General features: G+C 40.2%; 1 protein-coding gene across 1 annotated transcript in view; it reads right to left on the reverse strand.

Moving 5' to 3' along the window:
• ATP13A4 (ATPase 13A4) overlaps positions 1–21,538 on the reverse strand; it is a gene marked incomplete at both ends in the record, with an annotated part of 134,083 nt that overhangs the window by 24,300 nt on the left and 88,245 nt on the right. Inside the window, 10 exons of the mRNA XM_082654765.1 lie at positions 96–259; positions 4,494–4,618; positions 7,737–7,848; positions 8,988–9,141; positions 9,370–9,456; positions 11,021–11,171; positions 15,999–16,060; positions 19,086–19,274; positions 19,884–20,041; positions 20,906–21,076. Coding sequence (XP_082510891.1) covers positions 96–259; positions 4,494–4,618; positions 7,737–7,848; positions 8,988–9,141; positions 9,370–9,456; positions 11,021–11,171; positions 15,999–16,060; positions 19,086–19,274; positions 19,884–20,041; positions 20,906–21,076 — 1,373 coding nt within the window. The remainder of the gene's footprint in view (positions 1–95; positions 260–4,493; positions 4,619–7,736; positions 7,849–8,987; positions 9,142–9,369; positions 9,457–11,020; positions 11,172–15,998; positions 16,061–19,085; positions 19,275–19,883; positions 20,042–20,905; positions 21,077–21,538) is intronic.

The raw sequence follows: 21,538 nt of genomic DNA on the forward strand, positions 1-21,538 counted from the left end.
GGTCACCTGTACACCTCTGCCAGTCAAAGCTGCTCAGTAGTCAACACTGTGTGACGAGTTAGATAATATGGCAGAAGGTCTGCTTTTGGGTATACCTGATTCCTATAAGCAATATGTTTCTTCTCTTCGACTAATTGCCAAGATATAGATGCTGATGAGGACTCAGTAGTTTCATTTGCTTCAATAAGAATGACTTTCTGGCTTTCAGAAACCATTCCAGACTTTCTGGCCACTGTTATTGCAGTCTGAAGATTGTCACCTAGAAGAAAGGAAAAGTATCTCAAGATGAGATTGAAGAGACAGAACCAATTCACGTAGAACCTAGAAAGCTAGGGTAAGGAGTTCAGACCTTATTTTTGGTGTGAGAAGAAATAGTCTCTAAGTTCTCTCTCAGCCCTGACCTTCCATGATTCTGTGATCCCTTTTCTTATTATTGCTGCTTTTCATCTGGTTACTTTATGACCTACTAGTATATTTTTGCCAGGGATTGGGAAGTAAAATTAAAAAGGAAAAGTTCAAATATATTTCTGTTATTTGTCAACAGCTTAGTAAATGTTTAGCAAAACTCTACTGGTTTAATATGACATCTCATGGTTCCACTTCCAACTAATATGGAGTAAGCCCACTAGAATCTATTTCTCCCACTGATTACAATGGAAAACTCTGGAAAAAATACCATTAAAAAAACCTACCTGAGGACTTTGAAAAGTAAACACAAATGGCATAATATGAAAGGGAGTCAAATTTGGAGAAATAATCTACAAGGTGGAGAGATTCTCAGCTTTTTTTCTCTTTCCTCTCATGTAATTTGACCTGAGTGTGAGCCCCAGTCCCAGAGCTATGCAGATAGCTAAAACTCCAAGAAAAACCTACTTTTTCTGGCCAAAGGAACCAGGAAAGGGACACTGGAGGCCTGAAGAGTTGTGAGGGAAATCCTAGAAAGAAGAGAGCTAGACAAGGAGACTAATTCAGTGTATGAACTATGTAAGCCCCAAGCTCAACCCAGAGCTGTGCACGTGCGGAGCAAACCTGAAGAAGGATAGCAAAAGCCTCAAGAATTGAACTATGATATTAGTCACCTCCCATATTCCAGAGTTTTGCTTGCTAAAACAACAAACTCAACATTCTCTAGAGGATTTTAACAAGATCCAAAGTATCCCAACATAATATTCAAAATGTTCAGGATTCTCAACATGTGAAAAACCTGGAAAATCTGGCCAATTCTCAAGAAAAAACAATTCAATAGTTGCCTGTCTCAAGATGACCCAGATGTTGGAATTATCAGACAATGCTTTCAAAGCAGCTATTGTAATCCTCCTCCATGTGGTGAAGGTTAATACTCTTGAAATAAATGACAAGATAGAAGTTCTCAACTGAAAAAACAAAGAACAAAGATTGAAGAATATCAAAAGAACTCACATTCATGTCATTAGAGCCCAAGAAGGAGAGGAGAAAGATTGGAACAGGAAAAAATTTTTTTGAAGACATAATAGCAGAAAACTTCCCAAATATGGTAAAAGATTTAAATGTACAGATTCAAGAAGCTCAGTGAATCCCAAACAAGATAAATTCAGTGAAAACCACACCCAGACACATAATCAAGCTGCTAAAAAACCGAAGATAAAGCAAATATCTTAGGAGCAGCTAGGGAAAACAATAAATTACATATAGGGAAACAATTCAAATTATCACAGATTTCTCATCAAAAACCATGAAGGCAAGATAACAGTGGAACATCTTTAAAGTGCTGAAAGAAAAAAATTGTCAACTCAGACTCCTATAGCTAATGAAAATATTCTCAGGAATGAAGACATTCTTAGATAAGGGAATCTAAGATAATTTGTGCCAGCAGATATGCTCAAAAAGAAATGCTTAAAGAAGTTCTTTAGGCTGAAGGGAAATGATACCAGAGGGAAACTTGCAACGTAAGACATGAACATTTAGGAACAGAAATAATAAAGAGCTGTATAAATATAAAGTCGATTTTTCTTCACTTATGTTCTCCAACACTTGACTGTTGAAATTTAAAACTCTAACGTTGTCTGGTGGGGTTTCATTGTATGTCATACACATATATACACAACAATAACAGAGGAGAGAAAATAGGGGATGTTTATGATGATAAGCCTTCTTGAAAGGGTAGGTACAGATATAGTGATTCGTAGAGCAACCACTAAAAATAAATAATGTAACAACCGGCTGGCTATCCCTAACATGGTTTCTCCCAGGTTTCTACCAAAATACTTTGAGAATCCTCAGAAGAGCTAACTGCGGGGAGGGAGATGCTCTAGCCTGAGATCAGAAGAGTACAGGGAGCCCTGAGAGTGAGAGGCTCTTCCACATGCCTCAGCAGGGCGACAACAGCCATCTGCTTTGCAACACAGACCGTTTTGCCATCTGTCACCTGCGAGAGGTCTGTTGTTTAGGACATGCAGCCCAGGCCTGATCCTCAACCATCTGATAAAAAAAGATTAAAACCTACTTAAGGAATTCCAGAAGCTAGATAAGGAAATATAAGGCAGAACAACCAGAACATGACTGGTAAAGCAGGCTAGCTGCTGGAGACAGAAGAAAACTGCATTAAAAATAATGAGAGCACTTAGGAAACTCAGATGGAGCACAGGCAAAACATGGTTTTCTAAAGTCACTCCTACTCCAAAACACAATTTAAGAACTTCACAATTCAAGAGGTGATTTGAAGGAGATCATCCTCATTTTTGATACCCGAGTTTGCAGTTTGAAAAAATTCGGTGCAAAAAAAGAACCCTTAAAGCTCAGAGCAAAATTATAAAACTATGAGAGTTACATAAGATAGACTAAACGGATCTATGTACAACATGGGAAATATAGCCAATATTTTGTAGCAACTGTAAATGGAATATAGCCTTTAAAAATTATATGAAAAATTTTAAAATATGAGTTACAAGAAAAAAACATAAGAGACCGAGAGGATAGATCCAGGAAGCCTGTCATGTGAATAATGGAAATTCCAGAAGGGAAGAAGGAAAGAGAGAGAACAAAAGCCCTAATTAACAATAGAAGAAATTTTCCTGAGAAGAAGAAGACAGATTAAAAATGCTCACAATGTTCCAGACTAAATTAATGAAAAAAGACAAACATATAGGCACACCTTGGTAACATTTCTAAACTCCAAAGTTAGAGGAAAAGGATTATATGTAAACAGAACAAGTTACCTACAGTGGACTCCACTGGCCTTGTGATATGCAATACCAAAAACTGGAAGACAAAAGAATAAAACCTACAGACCATTAGTAAAAAAGGACTCTATATATAAAATAGATAACTAATAAGGACCTACTGTATAGCACAGGGAACTCTACTCTGTAATGTAGAGTTCTCTACATTAGTAGTGTAATACAGGTCTCTGTAATGACCTATATGGGAAAAGAACCTAAAGAAGAGTGGATATATTATATGTATTGATATATGTATAACTGATTCACTTTGCTGTACACCTGAAACTAACATAACATTATAAATCAACTATACTCCAATAAATTTTTTTTTAAGTACTCTAACCCAAACATCCTATACCCAGGCAAGACATCATTCACCTATCAGAGCAAAGAAAGATAATTCAGGGTATATAAAAGATCAGAGAGCATATCACCCTTCCAACTCATCCAAGGACAATTCTTCAGAAAAATTACAACCAAGCAAGGAAAGAAGCAGAACAGAAATTTCAATATGAAAGAAGAAGTGAAGAGGGAGTGTTGTGAGCGATGAGCTCTTACTTCTACATAAATCTAACTGGTAAAGGATAGATTGTGAGACTGCGTAAAATGAGTGCTAAATAAAAATTTTGAAACAGAAGGGTCATAATGTAAGGGGAATTCTAATAAGTAGTAAACTAACTCAGCAGCACCTAGAAGTTGGGCAGAGGGGCTAAGAAGGGAGAGGGAAAAAGTGATCCAAAAGTCTCTTGGATTGGAGGGTGTGGTAGTGGAGGGGGGTGGAGAAGCTCCAAAGGGGAGGTGAACGTATTCTCGAGTTCCCAACATCAAATTGGGTTCAAGGACAGTGGGATAGGGAGAGAGTGCTTTGGTGGGGCAAGACTGTATCTTGATGCCAGAATTCATAGAGTTAAATGCATCTGACTTCCATTTAATAATAAATATCAACATCTTTGCATGGCTTATGTCTTCTTATTCAGGTGTTATTTCAAACGTTCCCTCTCAGAAAGGACACCTCATCTAAAGTAGCTGGTCAGACACACTTTACCACATCACCCGTTTTATGTATCTCATAACACTTATTGGTAGCAGTTTATTCAACTGAATGATTGATTTTCTATCTTAACCCACGTAAAAGGATGCTCAGAGTAATAACTTTGCCTATTTTGTTGTCCAGGTCCAGTGTCTAGAACAGTGTCTGGCCCATAGTAGCAAGTCAACAAGATTGGCTAAATGAGTGAATCTCTGTCTATTTCCACATCAAATTCTTCCTGTTTTCACACACACTTTGTTCTATACCTGTGATCATTACAGTCCTTATCCGGGCTGAGATGAGCTCTTCCAGGGCAGGTTTTGTCTCTTCCTTCAGTCGATTCTCCAAGATCAGCAATCCCAGAAATATCAGGTCTGATTCTACCTGGTCCCTGGAAGTCGATGGTGAAAAATTGAAACCATTTCCACTAAGATCAGGAACAAGACAAGGTTGCTCATTCTCACCACTATTATTCAACATAGTTTTGGAAGTTTTAGGCACAGCAGTTAGAGAAGAAAAAGAAATAAAAGGAATCCAAATCAGAAAAGAAGTAAAACTGTGACTGTTTTCAGGTGACATGATACTATACATAGAGAATCCGAAAGATGCTACCAGAAAACTACTAGAGCTAATCAATGAATCTGGTAAAGTAGCAGGATACAAAACTGACGCACAGACTTCCCTGGTGGCGCAGTGGTTGAGAGTCTGCCTGTCAATGCAGGGGAAACGGGTTCATGCCTCGGTCTGGGAAGATCCCACGTGTCGCAGAGCGGCTGGGCCCGTGAGCCATGGCTGCTGAGCCTGCGCGTCCAGAGCCTGTGCTCCGCAACGGGAGAGGCCACGACAGTGAGAGGCCCACGTACCGTAAAAAAAAAACAAACAAAAAACTAATGCACAGAAATCTCTTGCATTCCTATACACTAATGATGAAATATCTGAAAGAGAAATTAAGGAAACACTCCCATTTACCCCTGCAACAAAAAGAAAAAAATACCTAGGTATAAACCTACCTAAGGAGACAAAAGACCTGTATGCCGAAAACTATAAGACACTGATGAAAGAAATTAAAGATGACAGAAACAGATGGCGAGATATACCATGTTCTTGGATTGGAAGAATGAACATTGTGAAAATGACTATACTACCCAAAGCAATCTACAGAATCAATGCAATCCCTATCAAACTACCAATAGCATTTTTCACAGAACTAGAACAAAACATTTCACAATTTGTATGGAATCACAACAGACCCCGAATAGCCAAAGCAATCTTGAGAAAGAAAAAAGGAGCTGGAGGAATCAGGCTCCCTGATTTCACACTGTACTACAAAGCTACAATAATCAAGGCAGTATGGTACTGGCACAAAAACAGAAATATAGATCAATGGAACAGGATAGAAAGCTCAGAGATAAATCCATGCACATTTGGTCACCTTATCTTTGATAAAGGAGGCAAGAATATACATGGAGAAATGACAGCCTCTTCAGTAAGTGGTGCTGGGAAAACTGGACAGCTACATGTAAAAGAATGAAACTAGAACACTTCCTAACACCATACACAAAAATACACTGAAAATGGATTAAAGGCCTAAACGTAAGGCCAGACTCTATAATTAGAGGAAAACACTCTAGAGGAGAACACTTAGAGGCAGAACACTCCATGACATAAAACACAGCAAGATCCTTTTGGACCCACCTCCTAGAGAAATGGAAATAAAAACAAAAATAAACAAAGGGACATAGTGAAACTTAAAAGCTTTTGCACAGCAAAGGAAACCATAAACTAGATGAAAAGACAACCGTCAGAATCAGAGAAAATATTTTCAAATGATGCAACTGACAAAGGATTAATCTCCAAAATATACAAGCAGCTCATGCAGCTCAATATCAAAAAAAAAAACAACCCAATCCAAAAATGGGCAGAAGACCTAAATAGACTTTTCTCCAAAGAATATATAGAGATTGCCAGCAAACACACAAAAGGATGCTCAACATCGCTAATCATTAGAGAAATGCAAATCAAAACTACAATGAGGTATCACCTCACACTGGTCAGAATGGCCATCATCAAAAAATCTACAAACAATAAATGCTGGAGAGGGTGTGGAGAAAAGGAAACCCTCTTGCACTCTTGGTGGGAATGTAAATTGATACAGCCACTATGGAGAACAGTATGGAGGTTCGTCAAAAAACTAAAAATAGAACTACCATATGACCGAGTAATCCCATTACTGGGCATATACCCTGAGAAAACCATAATTCAAAAAGAGTCATGTACCACAAAGTTCATTGCAGCACTATTTACGATAGCCAGGACATGGAAGCAACCTAAGTGTCCATCGACAGATGAATGGATAAAGAAGATGTGGCACATATATACAATGGAATATTACTCAGCCATAAAAAGAAACGAAATTGAGCCATTTGTAATGAGGTGGATAGACCTAGAGTCTGTCATACAGAGTGAAGTAAGTCAGAAAGAGAAAGGCAAATACCGTATGCTAACACATATATATGGAATTTAAGAAAAAAAATGTCATGAAGAACCTAGGGGTAAGACAGGAATAAAGACACAGACCTACTAGAGAACGGACTTGTGGATATGGGGAGGGGGAAGGGTGAGCTGTGACAAAGCAAGAGAGAGGCATGGACACATATACGCTCCCAAACGTAAGGTAGATAGCTAGTAAGGTAGACAGCTAGATTGCTGTCTACAAGAGACCCGTATGCTAACACATATATATGGAATTTAAGAAAAAAAATGTCATGAAAAACCTAGGGGTGAAACAGGAATAAAGACACAGACTTACTAGAGAATGGACTTGAGACTATGGGGAGGGGGAAGGGTAAACGGTGACAAAGCGATAAAGAGGCATGGACATATATACACTACCAAACGTAAGGTAGATAGCTAGTGGGAAGCAGCCGCATAGCACAGGGAGATCAGCTCGGTGCTTTGTGACCGCCTGGAGGGGTGGGATGGGGAGGGTGGGAGGGAGGGAGATGCAAGAGGGAAGAGATATGGGAACATATGTATATGTGTAACTGATTCACTTTGTTATAAAGCAGAAATTAACACACCATTGTAAAGCAATTATACCCCAATAAAGATGTTAAAAAAAAATAAAAAATAATAAAATCCCAAAATAGCTAATTAATTATCAAAAATAATTTAAAACCAAACTTATATTTGGTTCAAAATGGGGGCATGACCACAATTTCAAACCCTCTGAAACATGGGCTGTATTCGTATATCTGTCTTCACAAAGCTGTACAATCACATCATACTTTACCATTTATACAGCTATTTCTCATCAGTTCTCCCAGTCAGTGTTCACATCAGCTTTGTGATTTAGGCAGGGCAGGGATGACTATATCCCCATTTACTAAGTTCAGAGGCATTTCAGGCACACAAATTCAGTAAGCTGTGTTGCTGGGTCCACTGCCCAGTCTGCTGCGTCTTCCCGCGAAACCATTCTGCTTTATCAAAACTCCCCCCACCCCATGTACCTCATCAAGGCAGTGGTATGACGGTCCATTTCCAGCTTTTTGTAGGCCAGTCCTATGACCCGGAAGCCCTGTGTCGTGTAAATCTGAAGTTCACTAACAAAACTAGTTGGTACTGTTCAGAAAATAACACAAGGTTAGTATGCAGTGTGAACTCAGCTAGAACTGGGAGAGAAATCCTTTACAAAGAGATCCAACTCTTGCCCAAGAAAACACACCTCTAAAAATGTACACAAACAAGTCAGTGGGAATGTTAAATATTACTACATTGTCACGATTGACCTCTTGGGATCCAGTGAAGCAGAAATGAAAAGGAAGCACTCAAAAAACAAAAAGAAGAAGAAGAATGGGAAAAGTGTATGATTCTTTTTTTCTCCAGTTTAACCATCAAATATTTATTGAGTCTACTATGGGTCAGGAATTAGCTATGCAGAGATTGCACTGCAACTGCCACTCTGAGGATCTTTGTCTAGTAGGGTAACAGCCAGTAGACTAACAATACAATCGAATGAGATCCTTGCTATGATCCAGGCAGTTACAGCACGCTATGGAAACACTTGGTGCATCTATCAGACAGGGAGGATGCGATTAGATGGAGAAGGGAAAGGGCATTTTGGCTGAGGGAGCATCATGTGCTCAGGCACAGGGCCATGAGACAGCAAACCTTGATAGTTCATCTCAGGGGGAGCACAGGATGTGAAGATAGGAGTGGTAAGGAAACTCTGGGAAGTTTGATAGGAGTCAGATCATGAAGGCCTTAGATATGATCCTAAAGGAGATTATCCTGGAGTCTATGAGAAGCAATCCAAGAATGAAAGCAGGAATGTGCTAACATAATTATACTGTGTGACAGAAAAAACAATCCGGTCACAGTGTGAAGAGTAGGGGACACTGTGGGGCAGGGAACAAATTCACCAATTATGAAGTGATCCAGTGGAGGGATGATGAGGGCCTGAGGTGATGGAGTGACAGGGCCATGGATTAGCAATTGACAAGACAGAGGCACTGAGGGAGAGAGAGAAATCCAGGAAGAATCCTAAACTGGGATGGGGGAGTAGTACCTTCATTCACTAAGATGGGAAATAGAGAGAGTGAGAAAGATAAGCTTGGTTTTGGTACCGAGTTTGAGATGCCAGTGAGTCATCCAATTGGTGATGGCCAGTAGGCAATTGGATTCATTGATCAAATGCTGAGGGGACATATGTGGGTTGGAAATACAGATTTGCCCATTGTAATATAAGTCTGTCCACTTACCTGTCTCAGGTTGGCAAAAGCTGGCCACCCTCTCTGGTGCACCTTTCATGAACGCCAGCCAGTCACCCCCCATCTCTTGGACAATGACTGTCATCCTCTGCAGCGCTGATGAGAATGGGAACTGATGCAGGATTGCGATTCCTTCCACTGGGACCTGGGTGAGGGATGGGGAATGGAGAGGGACACACCACATGGCTTCTAGCTATTGGAAATTAATTACTCCTTTTCCAATCCTTAGCTTAGCAAATAAGGGAAACAAGGTCTCACCAATTTTCACATGTGGAATTCAAAGAGACACATCTCTGAGCTTTCAAAATTGTGGGCCTGCCAGGACTTTCCTTCTGAGTTGGGTTTTGTGGAGTGGAGAGCAGGCAAGGCTTACCTGGCTGGCTGTTTTGCAGGGCTTAACAACCATGGCGCATGCTGGCGCTCCCTTGATGTGGAAATCATGCCCGGAAACCACCATTTCCTATTTCAAACAGGATGTTTCATTGTAGAGATTTCTTTCTTGTTCATCCACTAATACTGTGCTCAAACCCTTCCCTTGAGAAAATCTCAAGCCGTCTCAATATTTTCTCCTCCCTCAGCTACACGGAGGTGAACCAGACTTAATTCGCCACACACAAAAATAATGCATTGGAAATGCTAGGAACTTGAAGGGCAGACACTTCTGAATTATTCATGCAATTTCTCCTGCTTTCTCTGCTGGAAGGTGCTGCATAAAGGCTCATTCTCCATTTCTGAAGGGCTTAACTTGAAAACACTGAGCGTGAATAGCTCGCACCTTTCTGCCTTTTTTCTCCTGGTTCACTCTCCTGCTCTTCGCTCTCTGTCTAATTTGGATTGATGATGCCCACGGTACAGCAGGGCAGGGACTGTGATGTATGTGGTTAATGTTCAGTAAACACTCGGGAATTGCTATAATAAAGACCCTAAATTATAGTCAGAGGAACCTTTTACTCAAAGATGCCAAAATGCTTTATAATCATCTCATTGAGTGGCAGAAAAAAATCTCAGAGAAGAAATTATAATCCCTACTTAAAGGTACAGAAACAGTAACCCAAGAAGGATGGAGAAAGTTACATCAGACTGCTACAGAACCATGCCCTATTAGCGATGGAAGGGACCCTAAAGATTGTCTCCTTCAGTGGGGCTCACACATGTATCACAGGGGCCTGGAGCTGAACCAGGCTATACGGGGTGGAGGCGGGCTTGTAGCTAAGTAGGTGGGGATGTGTGTTCCCTAAGCTGTGCTTTTACTCCCCATTTTGCTATCTCAACCAGAGTAACTCCAACGATTTGTTTCGTGTAGGATGCTTTTGAATAAAATTTCCTTTTAAGAAAAGATTCCCGCTTTTTTGTTTTCTTTTAGGTGAACACTGCTGGTCTAATTCAATCCCCTCATTTTAAAGTTATGGCAAACCCTAACAGGAGAGATGACCTCACGAGGTGAAGGAGTCAATCAGAACAGAGTCAAGACTAGAACCGGGAGAGCCGGATTCCTCCTCCTGAACAAGGCCATTTGATCTGAAATCTACTTCAGAGTCTCAACAAAATCCCTCCTGGTTTTCCTTTCCATTGTCTAGTCTTAGAGACAAAATTAATACTAAAGTAGTAGGAATAAAACTCCTGGTAACAACGAATTATCCTAAGCACTGGGGACAGTGATGTTTCCTAATCCCCATGTTCTAGATAACTCTGAAACCAGACATGGCTCATACTACAGCTGGAAAGGGTTAGAAAATAATTATATAATAATTATACTAATACTATTGAGCTGGTAATGTATTCCAGGCACAGCACCAGGGATTTTTTTTTAATGCGTCCTTCCACTTAATCCTCGCAATAACCCTAATATGGAAATACACTGTACAGAGGAGAAAACTGGGGCTCGGATGAGTTTGCCCCTCACTGCCATATGTACTCCATATTGGAGACCTCACATTTTTATGAGTATTGAATAGCTATGATAACACCTGGCTTGGTCTGGCATTGAAGAAGCTTCTTAGAATCTTTGCAGAACAGAAGCTTACCCAGGTAGTAGCTTCAAACATTTTGAGGTCCAGTGGGTCTCCATGGATGGTCCCATCCAGGAGGATCAGAGAATGGCAGCTGGCCATGGCTGCGTACAGTGGGCCCCATGGCAGAGCCTTGCCCGAGGCAAAGCTGTGGACTTCCTGGAAGCTAAAGGAGAAAAGGGAAAGGGCTTTAGTCTATTCCTGCAGGCCAGAATGGAGCTTCTGGAGGTGACCATCCTTTTAAAAAAATAAGTTGATATACTTTGTTACATTACATATCTACACTCTAATCTCCCCAAATGAATAGTGCTTCCTTCATCCATCATCCTTACATAAGTTCAATGAGTATGAGAAAAAGTCCTGAGGTTCTCTCAAGCTCTTTCTTCCCTCTTTTCCTTCACGTCTCTCTGGCACTGACTTAAATCCAGAGGTATAGAAAGAGCTAGCAGTATCACCCTTAGTTCTAAGTGCGTCCACTCCCACCTGAGCTTCCAGACCACTTTATCTCTTATGCTATGAGATAGAACAGGCTAGCTCATACTATAGCTACTTGTGTATATCTGTGTATCTCCTTCAATCTATTCTTCAGGGCAGGGCTGTCTCTTCCATATCTCTCTCTCCAACATATCTGATGTTTGGCCCACAGCAGACAGTCAACAAATTTAAGAGCAAATAAATGAATGAGTTGGTTACTGGAAATCTGAAAGACCATAATGGTAAAGAAATGAATTTTTTTTTTTTTTTTTTTTTTTGCGGTACGCAGGCCTCTCACTGTCGTGGCCTCTCCCGTTGCTGAGCACAGGCTCCGGACGTGCAGGCTCAGTGGCCATGGCTCACGGGCCCAGCCGCTCCGCGGCATGTGGGATCTTCCCGGACTGGGGCACGAACCCATGTCCCCTGCATCGGCAGGCGGACTCTCAACCGCTGAGCCACCAGGGAAGCCCCAAGAAATGAAATTTTTAAAAGACATTTTGAAAAGGACACGGCATTCTCCTCTTCCACCCCGGCATCTAGGATCTATATTGCAGCCATCATCACCATTGCTTTCTGTAGAAAGTCCCGAGATACAACTCTAACCGAGAGTTGTATCTAAAATCTAAAATCTACCGAGATACAACTCAAACATCATATGCAGGGTTCTTTTACTAACTCAGAGTTGAAGTCATCAAGTTTGGCACTGGGCCTACAAAAGGATGTCCTCTGGACCTTATTGGTCAGTCCCTTCTTACATGTTTAGCACAGTAAGTGGTTCACAAGGCAGGCCATACTATTTGGTGGACCCTGAGCGGCTGAAGGTGCTTCCTGGATTAAGGCCAAATCTGATTCTTGGAGCCAGTCAGAATCTACTTGTTCCTCCTCCTCCACATGTCAACTTCCTTCAGATCTGTGGCCAGCTTGGCTGTACCCCCTTTAATACTCCCTTCCTCTGGGATTACACAGGAACCTCTAGCTGTGCTTCCAATGTGCAGTTTCCAGACCTCTGACCTTCCTAGTTACTGTTTGTAATTTTTACTATTTACCATAGTTTGTCTTAAAACACAGTCTCCAGGATCAGACTATTATCTCTCATGAAATGGACCCTGCCTTTCCTTCGGTTGCTCTAGCGTTTTGTTCCTGAAAGCATGTACATCAGAATGTTAACTCGTAATTCAGCCACATTTCTTCCTGGTTTCCCCATTCAAGCTTCCTTAAGAGCTCAAAAACCTCTCCACGGAGCCTGTTGATCATATCATTATATATTGAAAGATCAACTTATCTCAGTGGTTACAATATGTCTCTGGTATTTTAGTAAACATCTAAAAGGAAGCAGTCACCATCAGTGATGAACACAGATTCTCAAGCTCACGCTGTAAAGCAAACACAGATCAGGAAAAAAGAATCTTATCTTTAAGATGGCACACAAACTGTCTTCCGTATGTAATTCTGAATACACAGTTCTGAGTTTGGGAGGATCGGGCCAGACCCTGGTTTGCACAAAAATAAATAGAACCCTCTGTCATCCCTGACCTTGAACTATTATTTGAATGTTTATGACTTATCAAGACCAGGTAGCTCAGGTAGACCTCCAATGACTTTGAAGTACCTGGCACATTAGGCAGGCCCTCTTTGGAAAAGATAAGAATTATTAGAAATGAGCTTACAGTTTACAATAAGATATTTAACAGCGACTAAGTCAGGTGCTGACTTCTTGCTTAGAATTTAATCTGTTTTCTCTTATTCTATCAGTTAAATTTGTCAATTAAAAAAACCTTGGGGGAATTCCCTGGTGGTCCAGTGGTTAAAAATCCGCCTTCCAATGCAAGGGACGTGGGTTCAATCCCTGGTCAGGGAACTAAGATCCCACACGCCGTGGGGCAGCTAAGACTGAGTGCCGCAACTACTGAGCCCGTGAGCGCTAGAGCCCATGTGCCACAACTAGAGAGCCCACATGCTGGAACTACTGAGCCTGCGCACCACAGTTAGAGAGAAGCCTGCACATCACAATGAAGAGCCCATGTGCCGTGACTAGACCTGATGCAGCCAAATAAATACTTAAAAAATTTTTTTTAAAAAGGTTTAATTGCTCTTTTAGTCATTTAGAGCCAACTTTAACCTTTTTGAAGGAGGGAAAGGAGGGAGGGGGTAGGAGAGTGACAGGTTGGATTAATCTATCGATAATCTAAATAGTATATCAATTATTTTTATTTAAATTTGACAAGTCACTTTTAGAAACAGAAAGTTTTAAAAGTTTTGTGAATAAGAGGATGTCAATTCAATAAGGAGAAGAGCATTCAAAAGATGGAACATATTAAGTTCACTTTAAATAAACAAACATTTATTGTGAATCTACTATGTGTGCCTCCTATAGTGCTATATGGCATTAGGGACACAAATATAAATAAGAAAAAGACTGCTCTCTGAATGCTCACATATTTGAATAAATGCATATATTTTTTATAGACACTGAAACAGGAAAATACTAAAAACAAGAAGACCAGGTATATATCCAAATCTATTTTCAAGAGAAAATGAAAAGAACTTTAGAAAGTTACCACTTGTAACAGCCTCCTTCTATAGACTAAAATGGTTAGAAGCACCAGGATTAATTTTTCAACTCCAGAAATGGACTTGTTTATAAATAATACATTAATATGAAAATGTGTTAAACATATATAATTAAAACATTTTATGGATAAATCATATGTCATTTGCATAATGCAGAAGAATCATGAGGTACCTTTTATGTATAAGATGCTTTGTGATTTAGGTTGCAAGTATGAGAGGGAAATATTTTCATTAAAAAAACAAAACCTGCTGGCTTTCCGAATAAAGTCGTATTCCTTTGCCTCAAAAAAAACAAAAAACAAAACCTGAGCTCATGCAGCTCAATATCTAAAAAACAAACAACCCCACCAAAAAATGGGAGGAAGATCTAAGCAGACATTTCTCCAAAAAAGACGTACAGATGGCTAAGTGGCACATGAAAAGACGCTCAACATCACTAATTATTAGAGAAATGCAAATCAAAGCTACAATGAGGTATCACCTCACACCGGTTAGAATGGCCATCATCAAAAAATCTACAAACAATAAATGCTGGAGAAGGTGTGGAGAAAATGGAACTCTCCTACCCTGTTGCTGGGGATGTAAATTGATACAGTCACTACGGAGAACAGTATGGAGATTCCTTAAAAAACTAAAAATAGAGCTACCATATAATCCAGCAATCCCATTCCTGGGCATATATCTGGAGAAAACCATAATTCGAAAAGACACATGCACCCCAATGTTCATTGCAGCACTATTTGCAATAGCCAGGTCATGGAAGCAACCTAAATGCCCATCGACAGATGAATGGATAAAGAAGAAGTGGTACATATATACAATGGAATATTATTCAGCCATAAAAAGGAACAAAATTGGGTCATTTGTAGGGATGTGGATGGATCTAGAGACTGTCATACAGAGTGAAGTAAGTCAGAAAGAGAAAAACAAATATTGTATGTTAACGCATATATGTGGAACCTAGAAATATGGTACAGATGAACTGGTTTGCAAGGCAGAAATTGAGACACAGATGCAGAGAACAAACGTATGGACACCAAGGGGGGAAAGTGGCAGGGGGTGGGGTGGTGGCGTGATGAATTGGGCGATTGGGATTGACATGCATATACTGATGTGTATAAAATGGATGACTAATAAGGACCTGCTGTATAAAAAAATAAATAAAATGAAATTCAAAAGCAAAAACAAAAAAGACAAAAAAATTAATTAAAAAAAACCTGAAATCACCTATACCTCAATTTAAAAAAAAAAACCCTCAAAACCTGAACTTGTCATATGTTCGTGTTCTGATAAGGCTGGAAGTTGCAGTGGGGAGAAAAAGCAGGCAGAGAAGCAAACTCAAACAAGAGAGCCCCAGCAGAGGGACATGGAAATCTTTACCACGTTAAGTTGTAAACTGCCAAAACGGAGTCCATTCTGGCCAGAAAAGAGGAGTTTCTGGCAGCCAGAAAGTAGTGTTGCCAGAACTAGAATACCAAGGAAAATGAAGTACACTAGCTGTGGTTCCACAGATGTCCCTCGTTCTGAAATTCAGTGTCTACAAGTCAGGGCAGTGTTCCTCCTAGCACATGGAAAAGCTTCAGTTTGTACAAGAAATGTTACCTCCTTGAAGGACAGTGTCTTGGTACTGTCCAAATGACACACACTGGCCCTGAACTAATATGCTGACAGCAAATCACATTTTAGCAAAGATTTAAATGCAGTGTCAAAACTTGCCCTTCATCTCCTTGGTTCTGTGAGTGTCCCGGGGCTGGGACTGGGGTGGAGGAAATATGCACGTTTTAGTGAGCTTTGGAAGTAGTCAAGAGGAGAAATTAAATGAAGATACTCTGGCAACTACTGCTCACCAAAGCCAGTGCCAAAATCTTTCCATTATTAGTATTCAGGAAGAAAAACAAAGAGTTCTGGGAAAAGAGAAATGACAATGCATTTGGTCCCAAGTACTCACCCACTCCTATCACAGGGCACGACTCCCCAGAGATCCAAGCCATCCCTTGTTAAGGTACCTGTCTAAACAGAAACAAGAGCTCGGTTGACTCTGAAGATGCAGCAGCCCCACAGTGACACTGATAAGCTATGTTTTAACAGGAAAATATATGTCACAACACATGATTAAGATCAGCTCTTCAAGGAAGGACACAATAAGGTGGGTATCTGGAGTCCTGGGTGGAAGATTTGATGAACTCACAGCAGTTGTGTGACAAGCTGGCACTTAATCTCTTTGAACTTTAGTGTTCTCAGCAATAAAGGGAAGAAAACGGTACCTGCCTTACATATTTCAGAGGCTTGTTTCGAGAACTTAACAGAAGACTGAATGGATGGGAGAGTCCTTGGTAAGCCTGCTTTTAAGAGCTATAAAATGGGTGAGTCTCCACAGATAAAGAGAACAGCCTCGTGGTTGCCAAGGATGGGGGCAGTGACGGAGGGATGGATTGGGAGTTTGGGATTAACAGATGCAAACTATTATATATAGGATGGATAAAAAACAGGGTCCTACTGTATAGCACAGGGAAATATATTCAGTATCCTGTGATAAACCATAATTGAAAAGAATAAGGAAAAGAATGTATATATGTATAGCTGAGTCACTTTGCTGTGCAGCAGAAACTAAACACAACATTGTAAATCAACTATACTTCAATACAATTTTTTAAAAATGGGTGAGTCCCAGCACTTATAGCAAAAGTTAAAAGTATGTCATCAGAAACAAGTAATGGAAGTAGAATTTTTCACTGTTCTAAAGAAATATTATAGTTTGCTATTTGACATCTATTTGGTAAAAAGGGGTTTGTTGGTATTTCTCTCAGCGCGGTGATGAAGAGCTTGGACTGGGCTAAAACACCAGCTGTGTGACCTGGGCCAATTATTTAATCCCCCTAAACATCAGAGCCCTTATCAGTAACATGGTCATAATCATATAGGGTTGTTTTAAAAATTAAATGAGATACTACAAAGTGCCTAACTTAATGTCTGGCATAGAGTAAGAGCTGAGAATAATGATAATTGCTCATAATTATTACTTAATTTTTTATTCAAATTCATATCACAATTATCTTTCCCACCCCCTGTTTCGTTTTCCAAGTCCAAGGATAACGTGATCCTAGAACCAGAACATCTTTTCTTATGATGCTAGTTTGATCACGAAATAACATTGAGATGGTGGCAACAGCCATATTAACCTTCTGTTCTTGGTAGATCTCTCTGATATTCAAGTAATTACAAAATACAAGTAATTATAAAGTAATTACAAGTAATTATAAAATACAGCTCTGATCCCATTAATTCTCTGCTTTCAAAAACCTTCACTGTACCGTTTAATGGGTACTGAGTTTCCGTTTGGGAAGAGGGAAGAAGCTCTGGAGATGGATAGTGGTGATGGTTGCACAGAAATGTGAATACACTTAAAGCCACAGAAAAATGGTTAAAACGGTAAATTTTATGTTACGCATCTTTTGCCACAATAAAAAATAAATTAAGAAAATGGAAGGCAACAATAAAAAAAGAAGAGAAAACACCTTCAATGGCTCCCCACTGCCTAAAGAGTATGTAAAAATTTCTTAGCCATACATTTGAAGTCTACAACACCCTCTCCTGTTACTAATGTTCTGCTCTGATCAAAATCACACTCTATTGCTCTCCTGACTCCTTGCCCACATTTGCCTGCCTACAATGTCCTCGGGTTTTATATCTTTTGGAATTTTCTGTATATTATGATATTTGACATGTTACAAAATCTCTCTCTCTTTTAAATCTATTTTTAATTGTGAAAACGGTGGTTTACATTATGTTATAACTAAAATTATATAAGTCCTGTGTGCACAGCCTTAGAGTTCTACTTCTGTATGCCATACAGTGTGCCCACCACCAAAAGTTTAACTTGAGAAACCTTTCTGACGGACAGACTGCCTCCTTGGGGCTAGCCAGTTCTTAGAGATAACCAGGGTCTCGGCCAACGGCATGTCTTTGATATGCAAACTAACCAGTAAAGGAGTCATACCTTCTCCATCTGCCCAGATTCCCCAGGAAACAGTCTCTCTGACTTAATCAACCCAGCGCCAGCTGCAAGACAACTAAAGACCATTCCTGTAGCCCAAAGCCCACCAAAATCATTCACACTAGCCAATTGTCAGCGGTGTACCCTGCTCTGTCTTGCCCTTCCTGCAGAAACTCCTATAAAGGCCATAACCCAAGCACTCCCCTCACTCCTGCTTTGCTTCCTGATCAAAATCTGGCATTCCTCCTGGGGCCTTGCCTGGTGAGACTCTTCTGTCTGGGGGAACTGTGAGTAACATTAAACTTTTCTTTCAATGGCATCGACCTCTGCCTGTGGTCACTTAGTCACCTTTATAAATTAAGACCCAGGCACAAAACAGCCCTTCATTTCCATCTTACCCTCTTACAGCTCTCACCTTCACGCCAGCACACGTGTATATAGACAAAAAGAATATATTCAGGAGAAGGTAGAATAAGAGGCTGATTGGGAGTAACTGGCATGGGATCAAGGATTATTTTAAGCAATACACTGCAGATGGGAAAATACAGTAAGGGATTGACTGGGGATTTATTTTAACCAAGTCTCATAGTAAGACACAGCTAAATAAACTCTTCCTTTTTTATTCATTCATTAATTCAATGAATATTTACTGAGCACTGACTGTGTGCCAGGTAACGGTCCTAGCATTAGGGATACAGTAGTAACGGTAATAAAAGTCTTAAATTTTGTTCTTTGCATGAGGGTATTGACTACAGAGGGACAGAATGCTATTTTAATTCATTGTGTTTCATAGAATATTAGAGGTGGAAGAACCTTAAAATATTCACCTATTCCGTCTCTACTCTTCCTTCTCTAAACCCTAGAATCTGAGAGCTCAAGAGATGTATCTGTCCTAGATCACACATCCAACCAGAGACAAAAGGAAGTCAGGTACCCAGTACCCACATCTAATGTTTCCTGCCTCACAAGAGTGTAAAGTACCTGTGCATGATGACAATGATAATAAAAATGTCACTGAGGATAAGAATGAAACACACATACCTTGTCAAAGCAGACAAGGTTTAATTGTCCACATACATTAATCCTCTGGGGGCTAATACAAAAGATGCCTCTCTTCTTCAGCCTCCGCTGGGCATAGATAATGCCTGTGGTCAGGGCAGCAGGTAGAGCGGGAGGAACCGCAATTGTGATGACATCAAGGGCTTTCTTCACCACCTCCTCCGGAGGTTCCTGGGAAGATAAAGTCCCTCTTTAGCTATTACAGATAAATCAACCGTGAACACTTTTATGCATATGACTTTCTTCTTCCTTTTTGTTTACTTCTTTAGGTCAAACTCCTAGAAATGATGTGAGTGGGCCAAACGTGGTTTAAAGGGTATGAACATGTTTAGGGCTCTCAATAGATTTTGCCAAAGTGCAATGAAAAAGCTTGTAACAGTTCATACTACTACCAGCGGAGAACAATGTACCAGTTTGCCATGATCTCACCAACACTGGGTTTTATTTTAAATTCCTCGTTTAACAGCTATAAAATACTACACTATTGGAATAAACATCCTCAGATTGAAGATGAAAAAATAGTGTAAGGAGAAGTCCAAGAGTAGAGGCATGTTGATATCTCAATAAACAAACTGTTTTATCGCACTAGATCTGATGGCTATTACGGAACTTGGTGATCAATTGCTTATATTGGGCATCTGGGAGTATATAAGCAGGTTTCAGTGTTTGGCTTCGCTTTCCCAGGTTTGAAAACTGCGACTTATATTAAGGTCAACATGGAGAGTATAAATTATAGATGAGTGTACGTGTGCATGTAGTAAAAGAACAAAAGCTGTTTACCCCACTGAGCACATAGACGCACAAAGTATAGATCATCCCGATGGTGGCTGTCCCTACGAGGCACAGGAGGAACCTGATGGCATCCCTGTAGAGCTTAAAATTCATCGGCTTCGGGTACAGAATAGATCTCACGAGGTCCCCCTTTGCAGTGTTGAATCCTGAAGCAGCAAACACACACCTCATACTCTCAGGATGACAAATACTACTGTTAGTGCTCTTCTAATCCTCAACACAGCTTTTGTTTTCTCTAGAGATACTTAAACAGTGCTTAAGCCCAAATGCAATTCAAGGATAATTGGCCAAATACCTAAGTGCTAGAATGGATATACCTTAGCTCTTTCAGAGCCTATTCCTCTCCGGCTTTCCTTCCTTATACTTTTAATTTCAATGCATCCCAGAGATAGGAAAGCACCGTATGGGGGCAGAGCACAGCTTTTCCAAATACAGCTTCATTTTAAGGAAAGGATTTGTAAGTGTGCATGGACGTGCACACACACACACACACACACACACACACACACACGCACAGAACACCCAAATTTAAATTAAATGGCCCAGTAAATACAGATGGATTCAATTTCTAATACTTTTCATCATCAAGTTTTCAGTTTCTAGTCCTGCCTGGAAAGAAGTTGAGATTCGTTCTCTGGGTTAGAATACCTAAGCTCTAGGTCCAGCTCTGTCAGTGAGCGGCTGTGTGATTCTTTTTAAACTTCACTTGAACTGTGCAGGCCCCAGCCTATTCATGTACAAAATGAGGACAGGCATCTTTGTTCTGATAATTTGATATGTGGAAATAGTTTATAAATTACAAAGCATATGAATAATAATTGCTGTCATCAATGTTATTATTTTTACTAAAAGGTATAGGCCATAGCTCAATTCACATTTTAAATATCTATATTTACATATATGGGGTTTGTCATCTAAAGACTGCTCCTTACCTAATTCATTTAAGGCACTAGACAAACTGAGCAAAAATATTTCATCAAAATAATAAAATGAAGGAGATGCTAACTAACCTGTCTGCAGGACTACTGCTTTCACGGCGCCAGAGCAAGCCCCCCTGGCCTGGATAACCTCTGTTCCACAGAAGAGGACATGCCGTTTGTAATCCGCTTCACTCTGTGTTTTCCAGGGCACAGAGCTATCCATCTTAGGTAATGGAGTTTTAGTGACCGGAATACTTTCTCCTACAGAAAACAAGCATCTCATTTTGTGAGGTAGGAGGCCTTCACTCACTTAAACATGCAAATACTAACTCATCACACAGCAGGCATTTTTTGGAGGCTGCCACGTGGCAGGAACAACCCTTGGTATAGGGGATACAAGGAGAAGCATAGTTCTTGTTAAGAGGTTTGTAGTCCAGAGGGGGAGACAGCCATGGAAACAAATAAGTATAATGTCATATTATAAATACTATGAGTATTGTAAAATGAAACAGAGATGCTGAAATAGACTGGAAATAAAGATTTAGGGAATAGCAAGTTGTGGGGTCTAGGGAATGAGAGGCCATGAGAGCTATGTAGGAGCCAAAGCGTGGAAGGCCCTGCATGCACATACTTAAGTGTTTAAATGTTTTTCTATAGGCATTGGTGGCAGGAGGGAAATAGGGAGATATTTAGCTGTTTGATTCAGGAGAGTACTATGACATT

The sequence above is a fragment of the Grampus griseus genome (genome assembly GCF_964374135.1).
Source record: "Grampus griseus genome assembly, chromosome: 5".
Taxonomy (NCBI): domain Eukaryota; kingdom Metazoa; phylum Chordata; class Mammalia; order Artiodactyla; family Delphinidae; genus Grampus; species Grampus griseus.